This window comes from Mirounga leonina, unplaced genomic scaffold (genome assembly GCF_011800145.1).
Source record: "Mirounga leonina isolate KUSES-001 unplaced genomic scaffold, KU_Mleo_1.0 Mir_151, whole genome shotgun sequence".
NCBI classification, from domain to species: domain Eukaryota; kingdom Metazoa; phylum Chordata; class Mammalia; order Carnivora; family Phocidae; genus Mirounga; species Mirounga leonina.
This window is the reverse complement of record NW_023270377.1, coordinates 62,572,881-62,591,476: the sequence shown is the minus strand read 5'-3', so window position 1 is coordinate 62,591,476 and position 18,596 is coordinate 62,572,881. Positions and strand designations below refer to the sequence as shown.

Here is an 18,596-nt window from a genome sequence, read left to right as displayed (position 1 = left end):
ACTTTATTGCCTTTCCTGGATATCACTTTTTTTTTTTTTTTTTTAACAAATTAAAGGTTTGTGGCAATCCTGTACCAAGTAAGTCTGGTGGTGTCATTTTCCCAACAGCACTGGCTCGTTTCATGTCTGTGTAACATTTTGGCAATTCTCACAGTTTTTTAAAGGTTTTCATTATATTTGTTATGGTCATAGGACATCAGTGATCTGTGATGTTAATTTTGCTATTGTTTTGGGGCCCACGGACCTGCCCATATAAGATGGTGAACTTAATCCATATATGTGGCATGTGTTTTGACTGTTCCACTCACTGGCTTTTCCCCTGTCCCTCTCCCTCGCCTCAGGCCTCCTGATCCCTGAGATCAACAATATTGAAATTAGGACAATTAATGACCCTACAGTGGTCTCTAAGTGTTCAAGTGAAAGGAAGAGTTGCAAGTCTCTCACTTTAAATCAAAAACCAGAAACGATTAAACTTAGTGAGGAGGGCAGGCCAAAAGCTAGGCCTCTTGCATCTGTTAGGCCAAGCTGTGAATATAAAAGAAAAGTTCTTGAAAGAAATTCAAAGTGCTACTCCAGTGAACACATGAATGATAAGAAAGCAAAACAGCTTTATAGCTGATATGCAGAAAGTTTTAATGGTTTGGATAGAAGATCAAACCAGCCACCACATTCACTTCAGCCAAACCCTAATCCAGAGCAAGGCCCTAACTCTCTCTTCAATTCTCTGAAGGCTGAGAGAGGTGAGGAGGCTGCAGAAGATAAGCTGGAAGCTAGAGGAGGTTGGTTCCTGAGGTTTAAGGAGAGAAACTGTCTCCATAATATATAAGTGCAAGGTGAAGCAGTAAGTTCTCCAGAAGACAGAGCTAAGAGAATTAAAGAAGTAGGCTACACTAAACAACAGAATTTGAATGTAGACAAAACAGCTTTCTATTGGAAGAAGATGCCATCTAGGACTTTCATAGCTAGAGAGAAGTCAGTGCCTGGCTTCAGAAGCTTTAAAGGGGACAGGTTGACTCTCGCTAGGGGCTACTGCAGCTGGTAACTTTAAGTTGAAGACAACACTCACTCACTTTTCCGAAAGTCCTTGGGCCCTTAAGAATTATGCTAGATATATTTATAGAATCTATGGTCTATAAATGGAACAAAAGACAGCACCTTAGCTTACAAAATGGTTTACTGAATATTTGAAGACCACCATTGAGAACTACTGCTCAGAAAAGAAGATTTCTTTCAAAATGTTACTGCTCATTGACAATGAACTTGTCACCCAAGAGCTCTGATGGAGACAGGACAATGAGTTTAATGATTAAGGTGGTTTTCATGCCTGCTAACACAGCAGCCATTCGACAACTCATGGGTCAAGGAGTCGTTTCAACTTTCAAGTCCTATTTATGAAATACATAAGACCCATTAATCATGAATTGCCAAGATGCTTAGGAAATTGCTCTATGTAAGATTTTTTTTTTTTTTTTTTTTTTATTCATGAGAGACAGAGTAAGAGAGAAAGGCAGAGGGAGAAGCAGGCTCCCAAGGAGCAGGGAGCCCGATGCGGGACTCGATCCCAGGACCCTGAGATCATGACCTGAGCCGAAGGCAGACGCTTAACCATCTGAGCCACCCAGGCGCCCTGGAAATTGCTCTATGTAAAAGGCATGTTATTTAACTTCAGTAACTAAAATCTGTAATGCTCACATAAATGTGTACCAAGTGGATGTTACTTACATGTACTTACAATTTGCATTCTATCTTTAAGGGCGAATTATCTTATTTCATATTTTTACTAATGCAATATCATATTTTTACTAATGCAATTTCAAAAACTTAACACTGAAAGCAGCAAGACTCAATTACTTTATAGAACTTCAAGGCAGCAGATTAAAAAATGCCTTCAACATTTAGACTTGTCTCAAGGCAAGGCTTACAACAATCAACAATAAAACAGTACTGAGATGTTGCACTCAAAGCATGTTACACTTGAGCTGAAATGCGCTTTATGCTTGAACCACTTTGTTAAAAGTGCTATATATAAAAAAAAGAGAAAAAAAGGCTTCTGATCACCTTGCCTCTGGCCATGCCAACAATGGAAATCATACTTCATTTATTATTTGTCAAATGAAGCTAAAGATCTCACTGGACAGGCAGAAAAGTAAATGCACTTCTTGATATAACCAATATCCTTGTTCCCTGGGCCACTGTTCTTCTTATATAAGCAGATATATAAGGACAGCCCACCTTTTCAAACTTGAGCCCAGTATTTCTAACAGAGGTGGGAGAGTGGAGAGAAAGGAGATTAGAGACTGAGCTATCTACAAACAGCATGTTTCTCAGCCGTGGCTAAATACTGGAATCACCAGGGGACACCTTCAAAATACCCAGAGCCCAAGAGCAATTACATTAGGATATCTGGTACAGGACCGGGACAAGAGCAATTTTGTGACGTGCCCCAACCATCCCCTGAGTAAACCGCTGTTCTCTGAGGTAAGGAACCACATCACCAAGATACAACTTTGTTCTTTAGACGATTTTCAGGCCCCTGACATTCTCCTTTAGAAAGCAAAGAAAGCTCTGAGATAAAAATGATAAACAGCTGAGAGATAAAAGGACCACGAGCAGCAGTAGTTTGTGAGGAAAAATGCTTCTGAAATACTTTCTTTTATTCTTCAAGAAAATAGCCAAATTGATGAACGAAGGCAAGTGCATTTGAATCTCTGTGGTTTTACCAGGATGTTAGTGTTCTACAGAAGATTAGGCCAAGAAGCAATTCAAATGAGCTCTATCGAGTGGATCTCAAACTGGCTGGCAATGGGTAACAACAAAGCAACCTCTTCAGGTTTAACAAGGGCTGGACAGAGAGTGAAGTGACCAAAACCGAAGGTTATTTAACATTGTTAGCTGTCTTTTGGGAAAAAGCCATTAATTTCCATCTTCTGGGAACAGTACATTACTGCCTTCTCAAGCTATCGGGGGAAGGGAAGACTTGCCCAGGTTCTCCTGCAAGACTCCTATGCCGGGCAGGCCCATACTATTCAATCTGCTGAAAGTACAGGAGAGAATCCACCTCAACCACTGTCCAGGGATCCCATCATCCCAAAGCAGGAATCCACAGAGAAACAGAAAACCATAAAACCACAGAGCTGCAAGGGCCCTGCCTCCCAGAACGAACAGCAATTGAGAGGATGGGCTGGGACGCTAGACCGGAGTTGAATTTGCAGTGTCTCCACTGTCTGATCCTGGGCAAGTTAGCCCCACAGAGTCTCGGATTCCCAGGACAGAAAATGAACCTAATGATATCACCATCTTGTGGGATCCTGAGGATTAGATGAACTGAGATGAAGTGTGTAAACCACCTCAGGCATGGTCTAGCAAACAGTGGACGCCTGAGAAAGTGATTCTTGTCCTTTCTGCAGGGCAGGCCCAGGAATTTTAAGGGACTCTAAAAAGAGGGCATGAAGCAGAAACCACCATCTTAATTATTTTATAGGTATTAAAATAAATGTTGAGGGAAAAATGATGGCTGAAGTTTTTCTAACTGACGTTTGTATTACTCTGGTACATGTTAATTATCAAGCCCTCTGCTGTGTGCTGGCTTCTGTGCAGCAGCCTCTGGCCCCCGGAAGCTCTGGACTTCTCAGAGATATGAATTCGTGGCGGAGAACAGAGGAGGAGCCCCTGAGCCAGCACTGGATGTCAGAGAAGGCTTCCTGGAGAAAGTGAAATTGAAGCAGAAAGTCGGAACATGCCTATGTGTCGAGGAGCCAAAGCAGCAGCTTGGAGAAGCTGGATGAATATTTTAGTGAGAGAGAGAGAGAAGCACATACAAAAGGCCAGCAGACAAAAGTAGAAGACAGAGGATGAGAATGAGAGAAGACAGAATGAGGGGAGATACAGAAAGGTAATAAAGCAGGAGCCCGAAAGGGAGGTCTGGTCCGGGCTTTGAGTTTTAGGAGCATTTTGCAATGCAGAAGAAGTATTCTGGCCACTGCCACGGTGTAGTGAAGGGAGCCGGACACAGGCAGACCATAGGCAGGAAGATCCGTTTCGGGAGATGAGAGAACCCTGCGAGAGTGCTGGAAATGGGGATGGAGAGAAGAGGACGGAGTCAAACAAGAGCATCTGCAGAAGTAATAAACTGATTCGAGTAGGAGATGAGAGGAGTTTGACCTTCTTCTTACTGTTCAGAGCAGACAACAGTAGGTGTTTCTCTAAGACCTTTGGTAACAGGAAAGGGCCAGGGTTGCTATTCCTGTTTCATAGGTAAGCAAGTTTAGCGAGTGTGGGGATGAGCCAGCATGAAAACCTTCATTTCTTATCTCTGTTTACATATTCAAAATTAGGCAAATCTTCTGGAGGTGGTGTGTTAGAACTTTCTTATGCTATAAAAAATGAATAAAGAAACATTAACAGGCTTGAAATCCTGACACAGGATACCATGTTCTCATCAATATATCCTCATACAAATGAAATATGTTTACAAAGATGTAGGTGAATTAGAAACATAACAGAGGTGACAGAAGAGTCCTAAAGCAGAAGACGGATTTTTCAATTTCTTAGTTTATCATCCTATGTCTGAGTAAAATGTTCTTTTGTTATTGAAAACAAATTTCTTCAGATAAATTCTTTCTGTGAGAATCTTTGTGTTTGAAAAAGCTCATCACACAGCCTAGCCATCTGAAATTAGATGTGAGGCAAGACCCAGAAAGTTAATTAGCACAGGGCTAACATTTACTGTAACTAATCATTTCACATCTTCGGCCATGCGCATTTTCCATTAAATTCTCACAAGAAATAAAAAAGACAGATCATCAATATATATTGTGCACAGCAAAGTGCTAGTCATTTATATCTTAAATTGCTTGCGGCATTCGGACTGGCTCTTGATGAGATTTATAATCTTAAAATGAGTCACTTAATGTACTGTTTGCTAAAACTTTCAGGAAAACCGTCGCTTCTGCCTGTTAGGACTGCGCCCCGTTTCCAGCCATGGTCACCCTATCTCTTGCTTTCAGAACGATGCCAGGACACACTCAGGATCTGTATCTCTGTGGCCGCTCTAGTTCTTAAAGTCTACGAGTGCAGAAAAACTGTCGCAACACCCCTTCTCTACGAGAATCTATTACCGTGATTTGAAATGTGGAGTTAAAATGTTATGTCTTTGTTCACTAGCCTTCGGCGAGTAGTTCCACAACTGTTTCCAGTTACCTAAACCATTTCTACAACAATCAGCCTCAATTTTTTTAAAAGTTAGAACCACCTGGCTTTCACTTATGAAAGCTTTATTAAGAGTGTTGGTTGGAATTAGGTTTAATTTCGTCTATACGGTCAAGGTGCCACACAAGCGGGAGGCAAAATGGCATGAGTGCCAAGATTTCCCAAATGGCGGCTCTTAAAGATGTCCTGGGAAACAAGCTATGCTCACGGAAGAGGAAGTTCCCAGTCGTGGTCAGAAAACATTCCCACAGGTTAAACCGGCAAAGGACAAATGCAAAAATGGATCCCAAAAGAGAGTAAGAGCAGCAAGGGAATTACAGAGCAGGTTATTAAACCGTGTTATTAGTCCTTGCTGGCAGAGCATGGCAAAAACATTTACCTTCCTTCCGGAACTTTCAACTTACCAACTTAAATGTCAAGGTTTTTAAAGCTTTGGGATCATCTACAATCTTCTGTAAATTAGCAGCCACTGAAAAATACAAGCATGGAGAAAAAGTGTCCAAATCATTTACAGTAACACTGGATTTTCACATCAATGATTCGGAAAATCTGACTCATCATGCAATAAGCTGCAAAATTATTTCTTTCACAGGCATTACAAAGTCCATATAAATCACCAAATTTGTCTCACATTTTCTACAATTTATATCTTCAGCGCATCTGAATTCATCACTATACACTGGGCCCACATTTTATACGACAAAATGGGAAATTACTTTCTAGTGGAAAGTAGAAGTGATGGCAGCCAGCCCCCAGTGTTCGTGACCTCTAGGTTTTTCTCAACACTCCACACTACGAAATTTATTAGCCAGCAGAGGGCAGCACAAAATAGAGGTGAGGTATTGCAAAGAACGGTTTTTCTGAAGAGAATTTCAGTGCCTTTGAACCCCTCTCCTATTAAATTCACTCAATTCTCTTTTTATCAAAGCAACAAAATACAGTGGATAACCTCTACGACTTGGGCATTTGTGTTCATGCTCTCAGAGCACAATAATCTGTCAAACCAGTGAAGAGCCACCTTGAACAATAAATACCCAAGTTGGCTGAACAGGGGGCAAGCACTAGAGGCTGTCAGTTTGGAGTTCAGTAGTGAAGATATGTTTCAGTACTAGCGGGATTCATCAGAGACCCGTCCCATCTTCCACGGTGTCATGATATATTTGATACTCTGGCAGAGAAGTCCGCTTTTCCTGCTTACTCCCCTGGCTTAGGCTTAGGGTACAGAATTATCAGAAGGTAATGATGACAGAAATTTAAAACCTTGCTCTTTCCATATCCAAATCTAAAGTCTCAAGTACTGAAAATCAAGTAAGCGCTGCTGGTTAGGGAAAAAGAGAGGACTACTGAAGAAATAAGAGAAAGTTCCGTGTAGCATTTTTATTTTTCATGTGCAAAGTTATCTGCTGCTTCAATAATTAGGTATCTGAAAAGTTATGTGACTATTTTAAGATGAAAAAAATTAAGATAACATAAATATTTTGAGAAAAGTGTTTCAAATAGAAAGTCTAAGTAAAGAGGAGAAAAATCTGCATATTTCATGTTTCTCTAAGGTTGACTAAAAACAACCTAGAGACATGGATTTTCTGCAGATCAGTTTATTTCATTTAATCCATCAGCTGCAGAGGAGAAAAAAAGAAAATTATATACTCAATATGGCCTATTTCTCTTTATAAACCATAATTACAAGCATCATTTTATCTTCATTTGTTGCCCTTAATACTTCCACTCTGAGCGATCTGCAAAGTTTCGTTTATGGTAACTCCCCATCCCGCCCCATCTTTTTCTCCTCTTCCTTTTGCCCACACAAGCCAACCTGCACACATGTCAGGTAGATCCTGGGCCACCACCCTCAACAGAGTTATCATCACCAAGCATCTTTTTGGCCTCCTCAGCAGCTTCCTGAGCATATTTCAGACGCTAAAATCATCTAGTGATCCACACAAGAAAACACCGGGCTCATGGAGTGAAAAAGCTCGGCTGTGAGATTCTGTTCACCAGAGCCAGTATTTATGATGTCAGGGCATTCTGACCGGATGCAAATTGCAGGAAGTGCATGCAATCACTATTTTCTTAAAACACAAAAGTGTCCTAATAGTTCCTCTGATTTGGGCTGATTTCATGAGTCGCCACAATGTCTTCCTATGAATTTCAGCCCTTTCATTAGAGGCTCTCAGTTAATGTGGATGATTTACTGCCCTGTTCTGGGTCATCCATTTCCAGTCTGCTCTGTAATGTTCCGCCAAAAGCAGAGCTCTGCCCTACACTAATTCACAGCCCTCTCTCTAGTGTGCATGCCTACGCGTTAGCACCAATCTCCAAGGAACATGGCTACGCAAGTTGTAGACCTGGAGGGTAAAGCTGAAATGCTAGCATCTTCAACCATCATCTGGGAAACCACACTCCCCAATTGTGAGCCCTACACCTCAGGGACATTAGAAATTCAAATTCTGTCTTTGACTCAAAGCAAAAATAGCAAAACTGGCCACTTACCTGATTACTTATCCCAGCTGCTAGGCTTATTTTCAATTTAGTTGATTCTAATTTGTTGTAAAGTGCTATAAAATACCTTCATTTAACTGACATCACATAGAAGTCAAGGTGATGCTAATTTCTCTTCCACTAGCAATGCTCATTAAAAAGATGGGTGTCACTGTTTTCTCCCTTCTCCTGACTGTGCACCTGGATTTCAAAAATAAAAATGTGCCTTACCTGGAATATGAGCGGAGAAGGAAGGGTTGGATAGGGCTGGTTAACTTTAGAGCTTCTCAAGTATGTGCTGGTAACATTGAACTTCATGCTTTAAGGCGCTTCAGGTTTCCTCAAAATATGGGGCTTCTGAACCCTGCCTACTCAGTGGCCATCCACTTATTTCCAATCCCTCCTGGCTTTCCCAAACAGAACTCATTCTCCTGGTTTCTGATGTAGACGGTTGTCTTCCTTGAGCTTGCCCCTTCCCACCGCCCCAGCCCACTCTCTTCAGTCACTGAAGTGGCTCTGGTTCTTGGCACAAAGGACACAGAAAACACTCACCAAGGTACTAGGGACTGTCCCCTTGCCCTAGCACTGCAGCTACAGGCTACCTTGGTGTTAGCCATCTATTTCTTGGCTATTTGGGGGGGGGGGTGTCTCTGTGTTACACGTAGGCTTGAATCCCTATCAGCGCTAGGTGCTCTTTTTGGATAACATTTGACCTAAGGTACGGTAGGTATTATGCTTCATGAAACTGTAATAGTATCATTAACAACCACATGAAAAAGACGCCGATGCTCAGTACCTCCCTATTCGAATCCAAACAGAGACGGAAATAACATTGTCCTGGGGGTCATCTATCAGAGGCAAGACAGCAGAGCCAACATTTCTTTGGCAAACTAAGTCAGGCATTCTCCAGACCCTGTTTTCTCTATAAACTCCTTGTACTACTCAGATTCTCCATATTTGGACAGTCAGAAAAATAACAGTTACATAATGACTATTTACAGTCTGTGTTTGCATTACAAGTGATTAGTGGAAAGATACACTTTTCTCCCCAGATACCAGTGTATTTCACAACAATCTCCTATAGTACTGATGTTCTGGGGGCCATGACTGAATTTATCTAATTTGAGCTATTCCCAAACAAAAGCTGTGAAGAAAAGCACCCCAGTGAACACCAAGTCCAATGCACTCCCCCAAGAGGAAATTCTGAGAAAAGACAAAAGCACAGACTTGGGTTACCTGACAAGGTGATTCACAATATTGTTTGATCCAAAGACACATCCCGAACATCTGCTCTGTACCCTGGGTTGCTGCAGAAAGTCAGCAGAGGATTGCAAAGCAAGAAAGAGACACAGGTACCAAAAGAGAATCCAAGCTTCTAAGTAAGGAAGAAAGGAAATGATAGGAGGGTGGGTCTCTAATGGATACCGCTGTAACGCTAATGCAAAATTACAGCTAATTATTATGTTTGGGACAAAATACAGAGATTCGCCCTATTATTTTCCCTAAATCTTCAGCCTCTCATCTTCAGGAGATGAGTGTAACACAGTGTGTAAGTGCATGAATTCTCCAGTCAGGGTGCCTAGGTTAAAATCCTGCCTCCTGCTTAGAGCCATGTGGCCCCATGAACTTGGGCAAGTTTACGTTCACATCTTTGTGCTTGAGTCCATATATCTGGAAAATGTGGATATTAATAGTGCCGACGTGATAGGGTTCTTCTGGGGACTGAATTCATACACGTACAGAATTTAGACTAGTGCTTGATGTGTTGCAAATACAAAACAAATATTAGCTTACTAGCTCTAGCCTGGACAACTGCATATCGTAACTGGCTTCCCTGCCTTCAGTCTTAACTCATGAGCCCTCTTACACTCACCAAAGCGACTTGGAGAATCTAAGTCCTAAACTGGGATGTGCTGCCTCCATATATAATACCATTTAACTGTTCATATCAACTTCAGGATTAAGTCTAAGTTTTTAATGTAGTCTATGAGACCCTCCATGGTCTGGCCCAACCTATCTCTCTAATTCATTTTCTGCCATGTCTTACCCCAGATTTTCCCGGGAAGGGCTCCATAACCACGTTCCTCCTCTAGGTACCTACCACTACTCTTCATCATTATGTGCTGAAACAACCCATTACAGAGCTTGTTTCCCCACTTGATTCAAACTCTTTGATAACCCAGACAAAATCTTAATTCACCTTTGCAAAAGGTTTATCTTTGAAATATACGCACATCTACAGAGACTGATGACTTCTTCCCACTTCCATTGCTACTACCCAAGTACAGCTGCCACCTTCTCTCATCTAGATTCACACAATAGCCTCCTGTCTCCCTGCTTCCATCCTCAGTCCTCAATGGCTCAGCCTCTATCCAGCAGTCAGATGAGCCTTCTCCAACAGTTTTGCCTTTACTCGGTTTGAAATGGTTTACTTCTCTTCATCTCTACTAGCTCCATCCCATCTCATCTATAAGGAACCAGAAAACTTGGCTACTTTTCCTTGTTTCTCAAGAGATGAGAGTCAAGGTCACTCTGCAGATAAACCACCCAGACTAGCATAGGTGGCAGCCCCAACAAAGGGAATCTACAATGGTAAGTAGAGGTTGGACAGCATGAGCGTCAGCGTGGCCTCAAGACTATCTATAGTAATGAGGACGAAGTCATACCACTAACCTTCCCTCTTATAACTTTCCCCAGAAAAAGAAACCGACCATTGCTGGAGGAATTATTCCCAGGTGAATCCAAGCAGTACAAGGGATGGACTATTGTGGATACTTTGGTGTGCAGCCCAGATCTTCTCTTTAGGAATGAGGCAAATGTTCTCCCATCTGCTGGGATTATTGCTGGCTGATGACTCTTAGCTTGGTCCTTCTTTGGGAATTGCCCTTGGAAGCCTTAAGACTAAATCCATGGACAAACCTGGTACAACACCTTAGAAGGCATTTCTATTAGCAATGCCTATAAAACAGTGCAAATGAAAGAGAAACACAAAATAAAAGGATGTAAAATATGATACCAAATATCTGAGATGTAGAGGGGAGAGGATTAAAGAAAGAGTTCAAAATTAAGTGACCATCAGCTTAACGTAGACTGCTATATGCAGAAGATGTTATATATAAACCAAATGGTAACCACAAGTCAAAAAAAAAAAGTTACAAAGGGGTGCCTGGGTGGCTCAGTCGGTTAAGCGTCTGCCTTCAGCTCAGGTCATGGTCCCAGGGTCCTGGGATTGAGCCCCGCATTGGGCTCCTTGCTCAGCGGGAAGCCTGCTTCTCCCTCTCCCTCAGCCTGCTGCTCCCCCTGCTTGTGCTCTCTCTCCCACTACTCACTATCTGTGTGTGTCAGGTAAATAAATAAAACCTTTTAAAAAAAAGTTACAGATATACAAAAAAGTAAAGAGAAAGGAATCCAAATATATCACTAAAGAAAACCAGCAAACCATGAAAAACAGAAAAAAGGATCAGAGAAAAACTAAAAAACAACCACAAAACAAGTAACAAAATGTCAATAGATATGTATCTATCAGTAATTACTTTGAATGTAAATGGCTTAAATGCTCCAATTGAATGACACAGGGTGACAGAGTGGATAAACAAGACCCCTCTACATGCTGCCTACAAAAGACTCATTTCAGACCTAATGACGTCTGTATATTGAAAAGCGAGGGGATAGAGAAACATTTATTATGCAAATGGATGTCAAAGAAAGCCAGAGTAGCAATACCTATACTGGACAAAATAGACTTTAAAACAAAGACTATAAAAAGAGACAAAGGAGGACACTAAATAATAATAATAAAGGAGATAATCCAACAAGAAGATACAATTGTAAATATTTATGCACCCAACATGGGAGCACCCAAATACATAAAACAGTTAATAACAAACATAAAGGCACTCATCAATAGTAATATAGTAATAGTAGGGGACTTTAACATCCCACTTACATCGATGGACAGATCATCCAAACAGAAAATCAATAAGGAAACAGTGGCTTTGAATGACACACCGGACCAGATTGATTTAACAGATCTATTCAGAACATTCCATCCTAAAACAGCAGACTACACATTCTTTTCAAGCACACAGAGCATTCTCCAGAACAGATCACATGTTAGGCCACAAAATGAGCCTCAACAAATTCAAAAAGATCAAAGTCATACCATGTATCTTTTCCGACCACAGTGCTATGAAACTGGAAATCAACCACAAGAAACAATCTGGAAATACCATGAATACATGAAGGTTAAATAACATGCTACTAGGGGCGCCTGGGTGGCTCAGTCGGTTAAGCAACTGCCTTCGGCTCAGGTCATGATCCCAGGGTCCTGGGATCGAGCCCCGCATCGGGCTCCCTGCTCAGCGGAGAGTCTGCTTCTCCCTCTCCCTCTGCTGTTCCCCCTGCTTGTGTTCCCTCTCTCTCTCTGTCAAATAAATAAATAAAATCTTTAAAAAAATAAAAATAAAAAAATAATATGCTACTAGACAATGAATGGGTCAACCAAGAAATCAAGAGGAAACCACAAAGTACATGGAAACAAATGAAAATGAAAACAAAATAGTCTAAAACCTTCAGGATGCAGCAAAAACAGTTCTAAGAGGGAAGTTTATAGCAGTACAGGCCTACGTTGAGAAGAAAAATCGTGAATAAACAACCTAACCTTATACTTAACGGAGCTAGGAAAAGAACAACAAATCCTAAAACTAGCAGAAAGAAGAAAATAATAAAGATTAGAGCAGAAATAAATTATATATATATATATATATATATATATTAAAAAAAAAACCCCAATAGAACAGCTCAATGAAACCAGGAGCTGGTTCTTTGATAAACTGCTAGCCAGACTGATCAAAAGGTGGGGGGGGGGGGGGGGGGGGGGGAGGAGAGAATCAAAACTCAAATAAACAAAACCACCAATGAAAGAGGAGAGAAAACAGCTAACACCACAGAAATACAATTATAAGAGAATATTATGAAAAACTATATGCCAACAAATGGGACAAACTAGAAGAAATGGATAAATTCCTAGGAACATATAAACTACCAAAACTGAAGCAGGAAGAAATAAAAATTTGAATAGCCCAATTCAGCAGGGAGTTTGAATCAGTAATTGAAAAATTCCCAACAAACCAAAGTCCAGGGCCAGAAGCTTCACAGGCAAATTCTACCGAACCTTTAAAGAAGACTTATTACCTATTCTTCTCAAACTATCCAAAAAAATAGAAGGAAAGCTTCTAAATTCATTCCATGAGGCCAGGATCACCCTGATACCAAAACCAGATAAAGACACCACAAAAAAAGAGAACTACAGGCCAATATCTCTGATAAACATAGATGCAAAAATCCTCCACAAAATACTAGCAAACTGAATCCAACAATACATTTAAAAAATCATTCACCATGATCAGATGGAATTTATTCCTAGGATGGAAGGGTGGCTCAACCTTCACAAATCAAACATGATATATCACATCAATAAGAGAAAGGATAAAGACCATATGATCATTTCAATAGACACAGAAAAAGCATTTGACAAAGTACAACATCCATTCATAATAAAAGCCCGCAACAAAGTAGGTTTATTAGAGAAAACATACCTGAACATAATAAAGGCCATCTATGAAAGACCCACAGCCAAATTCATGCTCAACGGGGAAAAACTGAGAGCATTTCCCCTAAGATCAGAAACAAGACAAAGATGTCCACTCTCACCACTTTTATTCAACACAGTATTGGAAGTCCTAACCAGAGCAATCAGACAACAAAAACAACTAAAAGGCATCCAAACTGGTAAGAAAGAAGTAAAACTTCCACTATTTGCAGATGACAGGATAGTATAAAAAACCCTAAATACTCCACCAAAAAACTACTAGAACTGATAAATGAATTCAGTGAAGTTGCAGGATACAAAATCAATGTGCAGAAATCTGTTGCCTTTCTATACACTAATAATGAAGCAGCAGAAAGAGAAATTAAGAAACAATCCCATTTACAATTGCACTAAAAACAGTAAAGTCCCTAGGAATAAACCTAACCAAAGAAGTGAAAGATCTGTACTCTGAAAACTATAAAACACTGAAAGACATTGATGACAAAAAGAAATGGAAAGACATTCTATGCTAATGGACTGGAAGTACAAATATTGTTAAAATGTCTATACTATCCAAAGCAATGTGCAGATTTAATGAAATCCACATCAAAATACCAACAGCATTTTTCATAGAACTAAGACAAAAAATTCTAAAATTTATATGGAACCAGAAAAGACCCTGAATGGTCAAAGCAATTTTGAAAAAGAAAAGCAAAGCTGGAGGTATCACAATTCTAGACTTCAAATCATATTACAAAGCTGTAGTCATCAAAACCGTATGGTACTGGCACAAAATCAGACATGTAGATTTTTGGGACAGAAAACCAGAAATGAACCCACAATTATATTGTCAATTACTCTTCGACAAAGCAGGAAATAATATCCAATGGGGAAAAAAGACAGTCTCTTCAACAAATGGTGCTGGGAAAACTGGTCAGCTACATGCTGGACCACTTTCTGATCCCATACATGAAAATAAACTCAATGCATTAAAGACCTAAATGTGAGACCTGAAACCATAAAAATCCTAGAAGACGACACAGGCAGTAATGTCTCTGACATCGGCTGTAACATTTTCCTAGATATGTCTCCTGAGGCAAGGGAAATAAAAGCAAAAATAAACTATTAGGACTAAGTCAAAATAAAAAAGATTTTGCAAAGTGAAGGTAACAATCAACAAAACTAAAAGGCAACCTACTGAATGGGAGAAGATACTTGCAAATGATATATCCAATAAAGGGTTAGTATCCAAAATATACAAAGAACTTACACAACTTAACACCCAAATACCCCCCAAATAATCCCATTAAAAAATGAGAAGACATGAACAGACATTTCTCCAAAGAAGACATCCAGGTGGCCAACAGCACATGAAAATGTGCTCAACATCACTCATCATCAGGGAAATGCAAATCAAAACCAAGATGAGATATCACCTCACACCTGTCAGAATGGCTAAAATCAAAAACACAAGAAACAACAGGCGTTGGTGACGATGTGGAGAAAGAAGAACACTCATGCACCATTGGTGAGAATGCAAACTGGCGCAGCCACTGTGGAAAACTGTACAGAGGTTTCTCAAAAACTTAAAAATAGAACTTCCCAATGATCCAGTAATCACCCTACTGGGTATTTTCCCAAATTCAAAGGAATACATGCATCCTGATGTTTATAGAATTATTATCTACAGTGTCCATCACTTGATAAATGGATAAAGATGTGGTACAGGGGCACCTGGGTGGCTCAGTCAGTTAAGTATCTGACTCTTGGTTTCAGCTCAGGTCATGATCTCAGGGTTGTGGGATCGAGCCCCATGTCGAGCTCTGTGCTCAGTGTGGTGTCTGCTGGAGATTATCTCCCTCTCCCTTCCCTCTGCTGTGCTCTCTCTCTCTGAAATAAATCTTTTTTTTTTTTTTAATAAAAGAAGATGTGGTACATACATGCAATGGAGTATTACTCAGCCATGAAAAGAATGAATTTTTGCCATTTGCAACAACATGGATGGAGCTAGAGAGTATAATGCTAGAAAATGGAGAAATTAGAGAAAGACAAATACCTTATGATTTCACTATATGTGGAATTTAAGAAACAAAACAAATAAGCAAAGGAAAAGAGAGAGAGAGAAACACCAAGAAACAGGCTCTTAACTGTAGAGAACTGATGGTTACCAGAGGGGGGGAGGTGGGTGGGAGGATGGGTGAAATAGGTGATGGGGATTAATGAGTGCACGTGTTGTGATGAGCACTGGGTGATGTATGGAAGTGTTGAATCACTATATTGTACATCTGAAACTAATATTACACTGTATGTTAATTGTACTAGAATTAAAGTAATAAAACTGGCTATTCTGACATGTTAAAAAAAAAAGACAGGACAAATGATATATAAAATATTAGAGGAAAAGGAGGAATGAGTATATTATTTGCCATTTCTCTGCATTAGATTTGTAGATGGTGAGAAAAAGCAGTAATTAGAAGAGACAATCAGCCTTTGAGACAAAATATGAAAAAGATTTGAGCATTATTTATATCAGAAAAAGATTATGGGAAATAAAAAATAAATGCACTTGCCATTCTCCTTAAGGTTTGGGTAAATTCCAGTTTTTTGGTATTATCTTGGCATAATGGGAAAGCTTGAAACAGTCTGGAATAGCTAAACTGGCAGCTATTGAATCTGTCCTTTAAAATATAATCATAAAATTACTATATTGGTCCTGATTTTCCTTTATTGTGTTTAAGGTGGAGTTTTATGAACTGGACCAGAGTAAGGTAATGGAAGTGCCCAATAATCATTATGTTATTATTACTCTTTTTGAATGCAATGAAATGGTATAATCAATGAAATTGTAGCTCCATTTAGCTGGTGGAGAGGACATAGCAGTATGTTTATGGCTTAATTCCTCTTTAGAATGACGATAAAGAAAGTAAAAAACTAAAAATACTGTATGAAGAATGGCTAAACTTTAAAGTCACACTTGCCAAGCATATCCAAAATTCACCTGAGATGAAGGTAGGAATGTATTTGCTTTGGAAAATAGTTTTGAAACCCTCTAAATTGTAGGTAAAAGTTTGTGTGCACATTTCTCAGGGGAGGGGTTTTAGCTTTTACCAGATATTCACTGGGGTGATGCCCTGGATAACCTTAAATTGCTGTCCCAAAAGCAACTTGGAGGTGAGGCCTTTTGTTTATTTTTAGAACAGCCTTACTGAAATACAGCTGACATATAATAAATGGTACATATTTAAAGTGTGTAATTTGGTAAGTTCTGATACACATATATACCAATGAAACCACCACAAATAAGGTAACGAACATATCCAAAATATGCCAAGATTTCGTTCAATCCTTTGTAAATTCCCTCCACCTTCCCTTCTCTGTTGCTCTTTCCACTCTACCCAGGAAACCACAGATCTGTTTGCTGTCACTATAATTTGCATTTCTAAAATTTTATACACATGGAGCCATATAGTGTATACTTATCTTGTCTGGCTTTCTTCATACACCATAATTATTTTGAAATTCATCCATGTTGTACCATGTATCAATAATTCATTCCTTTTTAAGTAGTATTGCATTGTATGGATATACCACAGTTTACATATTCATCTCTTGATGGACACTTGGGTTGTTTCCAGGTTTTGCTGTTAGAAATACAGCTGTTATCAGTGTACATGTGTAAGTCTGTATAGACACACATTGTCCTTTCACATGGGTAGATACCTAGGAGTAGAGCGGCTGATTCATACAGGTGCATGTGTAACTTTGTAAGAAATTACTGAAATGTTTTCTAGGATAATTGTACCATTTTTACATTCCTCCCAGCAGTGTGAGAGAGTTCCAGTTTCTTACACACTGGCCAACACCTGATTGTAATTTTAATGTGCGTTTCCCTGATAGAACATCTTTCCACATGCATATTTCATATAGTCTTTTTAAGGTCACTTTCTAACAATTAAAGAGTTTCTATAAATGCAGATGTGGTTTTTCCCCATTAAGTAGAAGGCTTTTCCTAAAAAGAACCAAAAGCCTTTGTTAAGGAACAATAGGTGTTTCTTCATCCAGAGCTAAGCTTTTTAGATCTTCTAGCTCATCTAGTAAATGATAAAAACACAAATACCAAGGTCTCAGAGCTCAAACAGTATCAGCCTACATCTTGGAAAATCTCCAAGAGCTCCCTAGAGAGTTCAGAAACCTCAGCCGTACGACAGATTTTCTTTTAATGTGTAGATCACAAGTCTGAGGAGAATTAAAGGAGAGAGGGAAGTGATCATATGATGGAAAGCAGAAGAGATAAGACACAGGAAATCCACCCAACTTTTGATTTATTTCTAGAGGTAAAAAGAAAACCCTGTCCAGGTCTTCCCTGTTTACAGCAATAGGTCTTATTTAATTATTATACTAGATGTCCAGACTCCAAGAGAAGAGTCTCACACCCAAGAGCACATTCTGGAAATATTAACAAGACCATATGTATATGAGGCATGAAGGTAAGACATACTCCAGGATTTCAATGTCAACCCCCACACACTGTTGAAAGACGACTTTGAAGGAGCAAATACTGCAAAGTAAGACAGGGTAGCTGCTCTCCACTGTACACCATGCATCAGACTAAGAACTATTTACGGCATCTGCAATGCCCAGTCACTTGATGGAAAACAAAAACACGTACAGAAATAAGCTTCAAGCTGTCTTTATGACCTTGTCAAATCATATGAATTCTAGAAAAGTTCTAATCAGAGGAAATACACCAAAGGGAAATGAAAGATTTAATTCATCGGATCCACTTTTCTTATTGTCACTCTTGCTTTATCCTGATTTGTTTTAGAACAAGGGTTTTCAATAATCACATCCTAATAGGACACATACAGCTCGAGATTTAACCCAGTGGCTTCTGGACTGGGAAAAGCCTTGGAAAAGTTAAAATTAATGAGATTGTAAACACACCGAGAAGAGGAATGCTATTTAAATTATGGGCCAATGCAGCCAACTGAGGCAGAACCATCTGGTGTAAGCACACAGCTCAGAGAAACCTGAAGGACTCCTAGTCCGGCCCATGGCGGCCGCCTTCCAAACACAAACGTTTCTCACACACGTATGTGACCATCCTACAGGAAGGAGGAGAGCTGGGCTTCCTTTTAGATTATGTGGCACTGCCCCAGAGGAGGAGACCTATTTTATCTTCATTTCTTGAGTTATTGTCTTCTTTGTGGTATATTCCAAAGCACTTGAAGGGTTTTAGTAGCCAGTGAAAGGTACAGACCAAGGCAGAACAATTCACTTTTTTTTTAAATTTTTTAAAGTTTTTATTTATTTATTTGAG

General features: G+C 39.7%; 1 protein-coding gene across 1 annotated transcript in view; it reads right to left on the bottom strand.

Moving 5' to 3' along the window:
- The window catches only part of STK39 (serine/threonine kinase 39), a 310,863-nt gene that overhangs the window by 14,276 nt on the left and 277,991 nt on the right, over positions 1-18,596 (bottom strand). The window contains exon 17 of the mRNA XM_035007841.1: positions 5,613-5,677. Within this exon, the coding sequence (XP_034863732.1) occupies positions 5,613-5,677 (65 nt within the window). The remainder of the gene's footprint in view (positions 1-5,612; positions 5,678-18,596) is intronic.